We start from the raw sequence: 14,317 nt of genomic DNA on the forward strand, positions 1-14,317 counted from the left end.
CGCTGCCGCCTGGGGCGACTCCCTGGCACCGAATTGATGCCCCATTAACTAATTTCCGTTGCGCGCCCGTGCATGCTGTGGTTCATATCCTGTTGACCGGTACTTTTACATCCATTTAAGTTGTCTCTTCCATCCCCCCTCATGTTCTCCTGGGGGCGTTCACGCTAACGTTTCTTCTTATGAATTTCGGAGTGCATATTTCTCAGAATGGGCTGCACATCCATCTTGCTTCTAAGCTGGTCTTCCAACAGACGGCAGGAAAAATAGGGGCGGAAGTACCTGATGAATGTGGCGATATAGGCATGCTCTCGAAAGCAGCATCTTTCATTTTATTTAAAGTGCCGCGGGACTGCGGCTAAGAACCAGTCGGTAGCTGCCTGAGTGTGTTCGTTTTAGAGGGTGACCGAAATAGGCAACCCTGGCTGATGTGCGAAGACTACACTGTAAGTTGTCACTGGCCGGTCGTGTCGAAAGGCGGTGCGGGCCTGGCAATATTGTTTTTATTTCTTCTTATTTGCGGGCATTGTTTCTGTCCCTATATGTCTACTTTATGTAAGCTGGCACTTGTGGCGCCTTTGGGGCGGTGACGTAAAGTTACTCGTATCAGACCATGCTTAACGTGTTGCTGCTGCATCCAACCCGTTTGGAAGCAGCTGTAAAAGGGGAAGGCGGACCGACTGAGCAAAATATTTAAATAGGCACATATAGTTTCCTACTGAAATCTGCTTTAATTAAGCACAACCTTTCGAGTCCATGCCAGCTATTTCCACAGTGCGTCTGACAGTGGACAGAAGGGTTTGAAGATTAGATCGGTGTGGTAGATAGGAAATGGGGTGGCGGAAGGAATTTTCCTGAACGCCCTATCTCCATCTGGTTTTCAGCCTTTTTGCTTCCCGGTAATCCTAATTTCTTTGTTTACAAGAAATGACATCACGCCCTCGACTCTGCGTCACACCCCAGCAACGAAGAGGGGTGGCCGCAGTGAGGCGTTGCTCTAAGGGCGGATCTTTGGGGGCGTTGCTAAGTGCGCTTATCGCTCGTTACGGTTTCTCTCTTAAGCAGATGGGGAGTTAGAATTACTAGCACTGCAGCCCCAATGAGAATCGCGTTAGTGAATATTTAAAGCTGATTGCAGATATTTATTGCTCCCGCAGCGTCAAATCATAAACTAAAACGAGAACTGTGATATTAAGCTGTCAAATATTTTAATTTGACAACAGAATCCAGTTGCGGTTCTCAGTCAGTGGAAGTTGAAATATATATGGCTCTTTGTGGCTGCGTTGACGCTTGTCCGTCAGCAAAATGCGCGCGTAAGGCGAAAAAATTGCATTTAAAAAATCTCGCGTCAATCGATTAAAAATTGTGACGAACTTACCGAAAAGGTCGGGAGGCCACCGTTTTGAAGTGAACGGCAGTGTAGCGTAGCCTCTGAGATCAGCTAGGGGTTCTGAGGAACGCATTTCATTTGCGGAATCGTCCGGTGGTGGCGACACCTGTATATCCTTCCTTGGTCGTTCGTAGCTTGAAAAAGCTGCGTTTTCGGTGACATTGGTCTATTTATGATTAGAACGTCGTACCCAGTCGATACAGGCCACAGGCCAACTACATCCGCTACTGCTGCACTCTATCTCAAAGAGACCGTATTTTTTACTCGCAAAAATAACTTAAATCATTACTAAAGATCTTTACTGTACGGTTTTTTTTTTCACCGTGTTAGTGTTATACCGTGCTGTTTTGTCAACGCGCTGGTCTTTTCAACGTACAGTTGTGGCGGGCGTTTCATGCAGTGTTTTCTCGGCGTGCAATTTCCCCCTCGTCGTGTGGAGCCGAACGTCGCTGCGCAGTTAGCCTCCATGCTATTTGGACGCATGTTCTTTATTTGCGTGCTGTCACCTCAGATGCTAGAAAATTTCGAGCGAGCTTTCGAGGGAGTTAGTGTGGCAAGCCGAAAAAATTAAGGCCTCCGTTGTACGTCAGTTCTATTCGGCTGCATTTCATGAGGTATATAAATATTACGAGTTGTTGACCTCCGCCAATCGCCATCACAGATACGGCGTCTGCCTCTTCGCCGGAAGTATCCAATGCCAGGTGGTACACACCGCACCGAATCGTCCCGAAGTGAGCTTCTGCTGCGGTCGTGCAGTGAATGCGATCGCAGCGCTACCTTAACGTGAAATACCTGGCGCCTGGCGCACGCGTGTGTAGCTCGCATCCACGCATGCACTCTGCAGGGGTATCGAACCGAAGCGAGAGCTTTGATTGACCGCTCGGCAGACATTTATGTTTGGCCAATTGCAACAGCGAATCTTTAAGGTAGCTTCCCTGTTCGTTATTTTAGCACGAATCACCCACTGCAAGTGCTTGTTCTGGTGGGCATACATTGCGGTCGCATTTTTAGGAACAATGCGGGGATGCGAGGAGCGCTTGCGTGCACGCACGTGTGCCGGTTAAACGCCACACGTTGGTCATGAAGCCATCATATTTTCTCATTTGCATCTAATTTCGAATCAGCATGTCGGCGGAGGCCCGACGAAATTTCACGTTGGGGGCAATTGACAAATCTCTGTTTCTGTCGAACATTGCTACGCTATCGTGGCCAAGTGTTGCTCGAACGCCAGTATCGACCAACACAGTCCCGCGATTCGAGAGTGGCACTGCTCGCTCTCCACATGGCTGAGGCGCTATGCTAACGAGATCTCGTCCTTGGACAGCACAGACCCCATGTTCATTTTGGGAGGACCGTTCAACGGATGTTTTCGTCTCCTGGAAATCGGCGCAGAAGCGTCGCCAATCAATAGCTCCCGAGCATGCATATAAGCGGCGCGGGATGCGCCCTTCCTAGCTTTAGTTTCGATGCGATGATGTCGGCGTCCATCTGCCTGCGCGTGTTCATATGGACCGGCTGCCTGGTCGGCTTCCTCTATCAGACCAGCTCCATGCTGTCTCTCTTCTTCGAGTATCCATTCTCAGTGACACTGGTCGAAGACGTCCGCAAGAATCTACTCTTCCCGGCTGCCACTGTGTGTCTGCATCGATGGTCCGTGCGTACGATGTACCCGGCTTGGCAACTTCCCCAAAGGGGCACTATAACGTCATTAGGATGTTTTTGCGTAGCTTTCCTAGCCGGTTCTAGATGTGCACGTACTATCGGAGACAAAAGTCTCCAATTCGCGCTAGAGGCAACCAGTTAGTATAAACTTTGTTATTGGCAGGTGTGCTTGGAAACTCTGCTTGAGGAGGCGAACGCTGGACTTGGCTTCTTTTATTTGCACTGGAGTAAACCCAGGCGATCGTTCGCACGCATCGCTGCAGCATTCCCAGATTGCTATTCGATCGCCCAGGATACTTTTCTCCCCGATGGTACACATGTGGAAAGCTCCAGACACGGGCCGTAACAGAGTGCTAAAACATTCGGCTTTTCTCTATCCTTCTGGAGGCTTCCCCAGGAGGACACCCATGCGCGCCAAGGTGCGCATGCGTGCCTGACCCCACGGAGCTGTCCTTTGCGAAAAGATGCGCTCAGGGTTGGATGGATACATTTGAGCCGCAATTTAGAATGCGCGATAGTGAATGGCCCTAGGGCGGAATGTTCGGAGTACCATTGCCGTGATTCTTGGGATCTCTGCAGATCCATTGAGCGGTCGTGCGTTCAATTGGCCTTTCCCTAGGAACTTCCATTTTTGTTGTTCTTGGCATGTCTAATCCGCAAGCAAGTGCGTCACAAAAAGGCACTGTGAGCATAAGCGGACGGAGGCTTTACATTTTTCGGTAGACAAGAATGGAGTCGGAGGGATAGAAGTGTGTTAGCAGCCTTACACTGCATTACACGACTTTCTCTGTGCAACGCATTGTCTGAGCTTGGCAAGGAAATAAATGGCGCATTCTGTTCCAGTTATAGCGCGAAAAGGTTACTAGACTTTCGAGTCGGATTTTTATCCTTGGAACGAGAGCGCCCTGACATTTTGTAATCGAGCGTAAATGAAAACACAACAGCTGTTGCATTTCTGCTAAGTCGGGTGACAACTGACGCCACAGATAAAAAGAGCGTGAGGTTTTTTAGCATGCGAAATTTTCATGATGCGACTGAGTAACTGTATACTTATTTGCAGGATCGACATTTCCAAGCTCTGTCGCCATTACGTCAGTCAGTGTGCTGGCGAAGAAGAGGTGAGTGTGACTGAAGTCATGCGCATTACTACACGCGAGCGCTAGCACAGCTAACCGAATTTTCGCCATGTACATGCGTCAAAGTGTTAGCTGAAAATGAAACTTCTCACCTGGTAAAGGTAGCCTATCCTAATATCAATGTAGCATTCCACAGGGATTAGTGTCGTCACGGCGCTGCCGCTGTTGTCGGAGGCAATTTTTGTAGATTAACGCGGACTGTACGCAAGGTTTTGGAAGGAAGGGCTGTGAAATGAAAATACTTGCTATAAAGAGATAGGTGTCGAGGAAGAAACGGTGCGCAGTCTTGAACACATGACTGAGAAAATTCCGAGACTCACTATATATACCACCTAAAAGTGTGGATGCTGCATTGTGGAGCCTTGCATATATATCGCCCTCTCATATATGTGCATGGTTTCCGGCCACAAGTCAACGGAGCGGTAAAATAGTGCTGAACTGAGGTAGTTAATTCATACATCATGGTAGTTGCAGCAGAAAGGTTAAGAAGAGAATACAGAAAGGAGCAAGCAAACCGACGTGGACGAAGCTGTGAATAGAGGAGCGTGATTGGGCTTGTGGCCCGCAGGCCTGGGAAAGCTATACCCGGCTTCATCATTTGTTGGTACACAACTGAATACTGAAAGCTGTTGGCACGTTGCAACGCTGTGTAATTGGCTTAGCTTACGCTATGTTATACCACGATGATAACGCGAGATATCTCACGCTTAATTATGATTTGAGGTGGTTTTACATTTGGCCCCTGATTTGCTGACGCACCAGCAAATCAGGCGATGACGTGGCCGGTATACTCGCCGCGATCGCACACTTTTCCAGTAACTGAATTCACCTATAGCAGGTAATCCCCTGCAAAGCAACTCGGCAAATCTAAATACGAAGCTTATAGTTGAGCGTCCAATGCGCGCTCTCCAATCGCGTGAATGCTGACGGATACATGCGCAACACAAGTCCGCACGATTTTCCCCCTGCATAAATGAACTTCGAAGCAGATAGTAGCTGCAGGTAGAACGTCATCTAATCTGACAGTAAAATAACGCCTCTGTGTTGTAAATGATGTTGTGCGATGGCGGCACCGTCGGCAGTAATGGCTCAAACCCACAACAAAGCAAGACCTTGCTCCGTGTTTACCCATCGGAACAGTGCTTTCGCACCGATATGAATGCCGCAGACGCTGCTAGATCCCGAGCGGTGGCACTTCCTGCGAAAGGAGGTGGAGGCTCGACTGAAGGTGGCCCACCTTCCGGATGAGCTGTTCCTGTGCCACATGCGGTCAAAGGTCACCGAATGCGCTTCTTTCGCGTGTAACGCCGCGTGAGTATACGCTCCTCCGAGTGACACCGTTGGGAAACGCTGCGATGCACCAACTTGCCCAACTGTCGATTCTTATGAAGTGGAATGCGAACAGAAGAGTACGTCTATCTTTGCACACGCACTGCGCAACCCGCGGGCGACAATTACACACAGGGCGACAGTCAAAACTAGATCAATTCATAGAACAGGGATCCTCGTTTTGAGCCTGGCTTTTTACCGGGTCACGCAGAATGTCTGTGCGCTCATTGTTCGCATTTCAGCATGCCATGAACACATCATATGCACTGGTAAGCCTGTCATTACCTCCCCTATTTTCTGTGCCTCCCTCCTGGAGTGCTTCGGTCTCGGCAGGTCAGCAACGAGCCGTAGCGAAGGAAGCACTTTTTTTTCACGGGACTCTTGTACTCTTTCCTCCCCTCCTCCTCCTCCTGATCCCGCACCTGCCCAGGGACTCTACTTGAACATACAAGGTATGCACCTATAGTAGCCTGGTAGACAATTGACAAAGGCGATAGGAGGCAAATAGGAGTTTCATTTCTCCGCTTTTCTCGCTTTTCCCTCTCACAGCGCTTCGCTCCGCCCTCCACCCACACAACCCTGGACGGATTTTTAGTGAACGAGAACCATACATGTTAACGCAGTAAAATGCGTGCCAAGAACAGGGAGCGCGAGTTGTACAGCATACTTTGTGGAAAATTAAGTGAGCGAGGGCTTCTTTTCTTGCTTGTTAACGCACCATCAGCGCGCTATCCCGTATCTTAGCGTCACCGGTTCACTGAAACTTGAGAAGCGTGTAGAGTTCTCGTTAAGTGAGTGTTAAGAGCGTGTGATTGATGGTGCATGAGCTAAAGAGCTGTGTATTCACGTTCCAAGGTGTCTCCTTTCTTCTTGGAACAGCGCACGGCCACATAGTTCGCTCGAGCTAAAGGGAAATGTCAGCCTCTGCTCTCGCGAAGCAGCTCCGGGCGGGAACGAATGAAAGATCTGGACCATATTTAATTTTTTTTCTCTCTCCCTTCAAACCTCCGGGGCCGCCAGCATTCGGCTGACTTACTACAGGCACCCGAATGAAATGTGCTACACCATCGACGCCTACCAGTGGACCAACTCTCAGCACCCGGTGCAGCGGTGTGAATCTCCATGGAACTACGGTCAGCACCTTGCTTTACGCCTTTCGAAGCGTCTGCATGCCTGCTCGCAGGAAAGCACCGTTTTGTATGGCACAGTCGGGTAACGACTTTTCTTACTATCTCGTTTCTACCATCTATGTTGCTCTAGTGTCTAAACTACTCCTCACCCCTTCGCTACGCTGCAGTATCCATGCCTACTTCGGAAGCCTTATTAAGAGCTAGGGCAGGAAGGCTGTATAAAGCGGGCAAGCACTGCTTGTCGAATGCCGCATGATCCGACGGTCGTTCCGCTGTGCGCCTTGACGTCGCAGAGCTGGTGCTGCGCGCCTTCTGGGAGCGCAACGCGACGGTGGCGCTGCACGAGCCCGACGCGCTGCCGCTGGTGGTGCACAGCCCGTACTCGTGCCCGCCCGACAAGCTCTCCTCGGTCATGATACAGCCGGGCATGACGTACACCATAGCCGTCTCGCAGGTACAGTACTGAATGAGGCATGGGAGGACAACGCCATCTCCCTCTGCGATGTTTTAACGGCAGCAAAAGACGCGTCTGTTGCTGAGAAAACTGCATATGAAAATTTGCCCGCCACTCAATTCAAACTCATCACGTGTACACCGGAAATGACTCCGTTTTGAAAAGAATGTCGGTCTTAGAGGCGTGGTCTAGTCTCTTGGATCCACGCCCCCCCCCCCCCCCCCCCCAATCCCTCAAAAAAAAAACTGCGTCGACGCATCGCAGTTAACTTGCGAAATCGGCCGATTATGGCGACACCTGAATTTAGTTTTTTGGCCTATTCTGGCTTACAAAAGCTCCGTTTTCTGTGAACAGGTCCTCGTTTCTCATTAGGATGCGGTAATTCATTGTTTCAGGCCACCTTCAGTTTCTCCTCAGAGTTCCATTTAAGTTGTTTCGTCACAGATTAGTTTAAAAGTACCAACGCGAAAGGCCGTGTTGTTGGTCGCAAATTTCCACCCCGATAGCTGTCGACCTAAACGAGATGCAGCGATGCGGGAACGCTATTTCAGGCCGTTGTGGTGTTGGTGAGCTTTCATGAAACAGTTGCAGGTATAGCTAGCTCTTTATAGTCCCTTCAGCTGAGCGGCCTTCGAGCGTGGCATGAGAGACAACTTTCTTCACCATCCGAACAGAAGCCGAACGAACTTTTGCAACTTGTGCGTGCGCGCATGCTGCTGTTTTATTACACACGCCGGTCCAGACAAGCTGTACGCGTGAGGTGCCTTTTGTCATTTCTCGTAAGACTTACAATGGACGAAAAGCGGGCAACTTAAGCTAATCAGGGTTCAAATGTGTTTGCCCTCAGCACGAATGGAGCGGTTTCGGCGCTTCTGACTGTCGTGCGTTGCGAGAGGCGCCAAGCGTACGTGCTCATTTTTCATTCATCTCACCGTTTTTATTCGTCAATTTCTGCTTCGGAAGACGTAGATGTTTTCGCCCATCAGTATACGTGTTGCATAGCTGTTTTGTAAAATAGCGTTGACCCCCCCCCCCCCTTTTTTTTTTGTCACCCCTTGCCGGTCTGCGCTCTGGTGTTTAGGGTCCCGCGTCTAAAATTTTTTGTTAATATTGCTGGCGTCCTGTGCTGTGCATCAAATTGTATTGCATTGCGTCATGTGGTATTTAACTGTGCGTCTTCCGTATGTTTACTGCGCCAGTCTTCCAGCGATTTTATTGTTTTCTTTGGAAAGCAGAAGCCAGCGCCACTTTCGAGCACCAACCTCTTCCTCATATGTTCATGTCATTAAAACATTGGGAGCTATATGAAATCAACATTTCTAACGCAGATCATTAAACTGAACTTAATTTCAGCGCAGGCCGCCACATATACCTTCGTGGCATCCTCGGTTTCTACACTGAGCGGCGTGTGGTTCGGCAGTGATATGTGCATAAGGCGAGGGACGGTTCACTCAGTCATCCGTTGCCGCTCTCTGCATTTTGCCACACACAGGAAAAAGTGGAGCGTTTGCCGGCCCCTTACAAGTCGAACTGCATAGACTACATCTCCAGAGGAAATCAGAAGAAATATTTCGGATACTACACTCAGGACGTAAGACCACTCGTGTAGTTTCCTTTTTTTTTCTTAAGGGGGGTGAGGTGAGCAGCGGTGTTCAACACACAAGTTGAATACCACTGCTTACGTTGGCCACAAAAGTTCTGACTTCTCGCCGGCGAACTGGTATTCTGCAAGTCGCTCAGTTTGACAGACTGTCACCGAGTACTATTCGAAACGCTTTAAAATGGTTAGATACTCTCTTGGCATTCTCATGTACAAACTTGTCAACAATATAATTTCTCTTCCTCTCATACCACAGTGTTAACTTGTAAACGACAACATAACCCGGTTTGCACTCAATAACAATATTGTCCTGCCTAAAGTACGCACCAATTACGGGAAACAGGCAATTCATTTCTCGTTAGTTGCTGTCGGGAACACTATACCATTAAAACTAAAGAATGGTAATTCAATCTTCAACTTTAAAGCACACTTTAAGCGAGCAATTCTTGGCTAAGAGCCCTCATTGCGATGAATTCGATTCCTTTTCTTCTTACATGTATTTTCCACTGCTTCCTAACCCTTGTTATAATTCAGTATGATATATAATTTAGTATGTTTCGCTGGTCTTTTTTAATAGCTTTTTAATAGTGTTTATTTATCTCCTATGTATCTCCTTTATGTTGTACCCCATATGTATATATTCAATTTCTCATATTCGTCTGATCTGTCGCAGCAGTTAAATGTTTTACACGGTATATTTGATTAGGAGGTCCCATTACAGTCTTTGACTTCGGGACCTCCTTCTGTATGATATACTGTACGTATGTTAAATATTATCAAACAAGGACTGATTCTGATTATTACTATCTTCTGAGTGTCTTACGTTGGTGCAGCAGTTACCGTCGCATTATGTTCTTGCTCAAAAAAATGTGTAAAAGGGAACAATCAAAGATGCATATCGAAGTTTTCCATATTGTGCAATTGGGGGTCTCTGTTGTACATGAGCACGCAAATGTGTTCGTATACCCATGTGGCAGCATTGCAGCACAAGCAAGTGCTGCAATTATGCCATATCTGAGCGGCAGTAGCGAGAGCTGTGACCAACAGAGCGCATTTAGCTCTCTGACGACACTATATATTCTGTCTTACGTAAATTGTGCAGCGCTTCTAGCTGTATGCAGCACTGTAGGATAAAAGCGCTTGCTTTAACTTTCACCACGCTACACGTTCGTAGTTCCACAGCATAGAGGTCGCTTCGAAGACATTCAGTTGAGTGTCCTCGCTTATTCTCCCGCAGGGAGATGAGTTGTGCGACTGTTTTCCCTGATACTCTGGTAACGTTATTCACCGAACGGCTATCACATGATTCCGATGGCATGAGATATTCCACTGCGTTGCGGCGCAGCTGACATCACCAGTGCAGAGCTGATTCTTCGCTAGCTCCAGCGTCATACCGTCTATAAAAAAACCTTTAGTATAGCAACCCTTACCGTTAACAGAAAACCGAGGCCACAACTGCGCGTTTTCGATATTCACCAGAGGCGACGACGGTGTACCGAGGCGCACTTTTTACCATGATACCGTAACAGCGGACGCCTTACGCATTTGGCCGAGTAGACATTCGCAGTTACTGCCCGATCATGAACTTGACCAGCCATGAAACTTAGCGGTTGCAGTAAAGTGACCAAATGCAGGCCGAAACTGCTACACGTCTGTATAGGGTTGTGCAGTGCTGAACAAGTAAGCTATCGGCGTTTCATTAGACATGAGAAAGGCCATGAGACAAACCACGCTTATGAGTTCGTTTTGGCCGGTGTCTGACCCGCATTCGTTTCCCGGCGTGCATATTTCGCACAGCCCGATTGCGCATCTCATCATGCATGTCGCATGCGCGCGCTGCTTCTGAATTTTTATGCATTCTTCACATCGTCTCAGTGGTTGTGACCTTTATCAATGTTTTATGCATTTTTCCGTCCAGATATGTGTCCAAAACTGCGAGATGTCGCTGGAGATGAAGCACTGTCAGTGCGTTCGCACGCACCACGAGTTTGCTGCAACATTTGGAGGCCAGGTCTGCGACATCATCAGGGACGGTATGGAGTGCTCTACATTTCTGCCGGATTTGCATGTTGGGCCGAAATAACATATGAGGATTGCATTCGATGTATTTGCATTCCTTTCGCTAATCGTCATTGGCTGCAAGGAACACCTCCCTCTTATGGTTGGTTGATATCGTCCACCGAACCCGTCAGCTCATTGGGTAATAAAATTGTATTAATTTGGGCTGAACAAAGAGAGTCGCCGTATTATAAGGGCCATTGTGATTCACATTGTTTGGGGGCGATCTCAGGGTGCGAATCCACTTGACGGGGCGTCGTTACCAGAATCGCAGAGCGGTGTCGCTCGTCTTTCGGTTTTATGTAGTTTTCTGGCTTATGCAAGCGCTGCTCGCGATAAAAATGACATACTTGGAATCTAGTGACCCTGATTGCTCAATTTAGCGTGACTTCTGGTGTACGTTTAAAGGGATAGAGGCACCAACATTTTTGTTGTGCATTTTTGCTCTGGAATCATGCGTAATACAATCGTAAACATGAATCACGGCGTGAAATCCGCCTACGCTCAGAATGTTTTTTTTTTGTTTCAGTTTCAGCAGTTGGAAGACAATTGCGATGCCACAAGTGAGTACCAGATCACGTGAAGCATACAAAAGCTGCAGTATAATAGCTATTTAATCACTTGCTGTCATTCCGGCTTCTGGAGCAGTTTGGCATAAGAGTTTTGAAGCCACAAAGCAGCGTTAATATTGCAGTTTTTTACGCCTCACGTGATCTCATACTCACTTGTGGCGTCGCAACCACTATCTGACAACTGAAAACGAAACTGAAACTACAGAGGAAAAAAAATCATATTAAGAATTATTTGTTAAGCCCTGACGAATTCCACGTGGTGATGCATGTTTACTAATGTCGTACGCATCATTCCAGAGCAAAAAAACATTCCTCAAAATTTGGTGTCTCCACTCATTTAAAGGGCAACTGCACAGGTTTTAAATTCATCGAGCTTAAAGGGGTCGAATGTGTGAAACTTGCAGGTTAAGCATGCGAAGTTCTTTTGGGCTAGCATTTGATGTGGTGACTTAAAATCCGTTTGAAATCGCTATGGCCTTGAAGATTCATCGCAGCGCCAACTGGGAGGTACATGATGACGCGGTCTACGGTATCGGTACATTTCCAACGCATCAACGCTTGCTTTGAATGACGAAAATCAACGCCACCGAAGGCAAAGCCCACCGAGCGTTGTTTCGTAGTAACCAACGACGCATTGCAAGGTGCGGTTGCCGACAGCTAAAAATTGAAATCTTACCGTCCGTGAAGTCAGAACGAATTTCTATGCACTCCTCCGGTGCAGTGAGGAGAAACCCGAAAGTTAATTGTCGATTACGTGATTATCTTAAAGGCTAGAGCAAAAAAAGCTTAGCATGATTTGCCTGCAGCCTATATAGATTCGAATCCATGAATGTTGCAGAATTTTTATAAAGTAGTGCAGTTGCCCTTTAACAGACAGCTTAACGAGTAAAGCTGGTTTTTCTGCATTTGTAGTCTTTGCGGGGCAAAGCACTTGTTCCAGGATGAGATAACATGGAATCAGCCCGTAGATTCAAAGGGCACAGTGGCTCCTGGTGATGGAGGCACGTACCCGATAGTTTTAGAGTATTTGTCGCAAGGGCGAAAAAAAAGAGACACAGGACGGAGAAGGAGAGCATAAACAAGAAAAATATTACGTCCATGGTGTTTAAGGGACTAACACCGTTCCTACTTTGCGTTGTTGATCTATTCGGCCTTATCGTGCTATCTGCTAGCCCTCCTAGTTAGCTCAGTTGATAAAGTGACTGCCCCGGGAGGAAGTGTGAACCCGGGTTTGAACTCCAGATAAGCACAAATTTTTATTCAGCTGAGAAGCTTCTGTGAAAGCTGTATAGCTTTACTTTGCAGCCGTACCGCTGCCCTTGGGTGGATTCTAATGAGTACTTGCGCTCTTAATACAACATGATTGCGCATGTTCACATCTCTGGCTCTGTGATATGTTTGCCTCACCATTTGGAAAGAGTCCGATTGAAACATGTACTTTGTTTGCACTTGTCACGTTGCGCAATATACGTTCAGTGTTCTGCGCTAGACCTGATATGCAGCGGTATGCCGCTATTGAGGGGGAAAAGAGGAAAAGTGAAGGACTACTATACCAGGTGTTTAAGGGAAGACTTTCTGAATTCTTCTGTGTCCTCACGATGCGTCTGTCACCCTCTCATCCTTTCTCTAAAAGACAGACGTACCGTGAGGATTGTCCTGCACGTCGACGACTACATGGTACTATGCGCAGTGGAGAAGGAAAATGAAACGGAAACGCTAAAAGACATCGCACTGACCACCTTTCAACGTAGCTACCCAGGGCTCAAATTCACATGGGAGCTTCCAAAGCACAGCTCCTTGCGCTTCCTTGACCTACGCCTTGTATTCTCCCCGGGGCACCTATGCTCGAGCCTCGAGCAAATAAGCAGTTTCTCCCTTTCAAGTCAAGTCACTCCAATACGTTGAAAAGAGGAAACGCGACGGCGGCGTTGCAGTCTGCTCTAAACAAGTAATGTCCACATCAGGTGGGCCAGCACCTTCAGCGGCAAATCACGGCTTCAGGAAGCGGGGTTCCCTATGACAATGCTGTGCAGCATAGCAGAAAGCCTCGTGCTGCTGAACAAGCGTGGCAGAGAGGGGGAGAGAGCACCAGAGGAAACCACGCAAAGAAGTTTTTCGTGGTTCCCTATGCCCATGGGCTGATCCATAACCTCAAGAATATCGGGAAGAGGCATGGCATCCAGATCATTTCTACAGCACCCAGCAAGGCGAAAAACATGTGTGCGCAGCTTAATGGACCGGATAACAAATCCCTGTGTCAAATCGGACACCGTACGAAGTACTCTGAGTGCATTCAAGGCATTGTTTATCGGATCTCTTTATTCTGTGGAAAGCATTACTTAAGGCAGACGGGGAGATGTTTAAACGACAGAATCAGAGAGCACGCAACGGCTATGGCCGGAAGTCCGGCATCAACCTTGCGATGCCTTCAGGGAATGTGGGATATGCGAAAATCAATCAAGTTCTGCCTACCTTCACCACGTGCAGGAACTGAAAAGAACACAGACAAGCTGACTCGAAAAATCTTGGAAGCCGGGGCCATTCGTAATTCTGGAGAGCAATGCGTCAGTTCTCCATCGGTTGGCCAACGAAGAAAGAAAGGAATTTCCTGCGTGGCGACGCATGCCGATGCTGATCATAAATCATTCAAAATGCTGGCAGTTCCTCAGTATGAATATGCGGCTTTTCTCATTAGTCTTCAGTTGCCCGTGCAGAATCGTGCTCGTCGTGTGTGTGCTACTTTTTGGTCTTCGTTTCTCTCTGCTGCTGTTTTTAATTGAAGTGACCTGGTCATAAGAGTTGGCGTGCTAGACATTTGAACTATCTGTCATGCATAGCAGTGAAGGTGTGTGTTGCCAGGGGCGGTTGTCCCCTGCGTCAAAGAAGAGAAAAACTGCAGTGTGCCCTTCAGAACTGACGAGCTCTTAAGTTTTCGTTCTAAAAAAGGCACATTTTATCTTTATGCTAGCCTCGGCAGCGCACGCTGGCA

At 47.9% G+C, this 14,317-nt stretch overlaps 1 protein-coding gene across 1 annotated transcript in view; it reads left to right on the forward strand.

The window, feature by feature from the left end:
- The first annotated feature begins 2,861 nt into the window (after window positions 1–2,861).
- Window positions 2,862–14,317, forward strand: part of LOC144121716 (degenerin mec-4-like) — a 23,498-nt gene continuing 12,042 nt past the window's right edge. Inside the window, exons 1-6 of the mRNA XM_077655076.1 lie at window positions 2,862–3,020; window positions 5,354–5,496; window positions 6,535–6,647; window positions 6,938–7,098; window positions 8,591–8,689; window positions 10,617–10,731. Of these exons, the coding sequence (XP_077511202.1) occupies window positions 2,862–3,020; window positions 5,354–5,496; window positions 6,535–6,647; window positions 6,938–7,098; window positions 8,591–8,689; window positions 10,617–10,731 (790 nt within the window). The remainder of the gene's footprint in view (window positions 3,021–5,353; window positions 5,497–6,534; window positions 6,648–6,937; window positions 7,099–8,590; window positions 8,690–10,616; window positions 10,732–14,317) is intronic.

This window comes from Amblyomma americanum, chromosome 1 (assembly GCF_052857255.1).
Source record: "Amblyomma americanum isolate KBUSLIRL-KWMA chromosome 1, ASM5285725v1, whole genome shotgun sequence".
NCBI classification, from domain to species: Eukaryota; Metazoa; Arthropoda; class Arachnida; order Ixodida; family Ixodidae; genus Amblyomma; species Amblyomma americanum.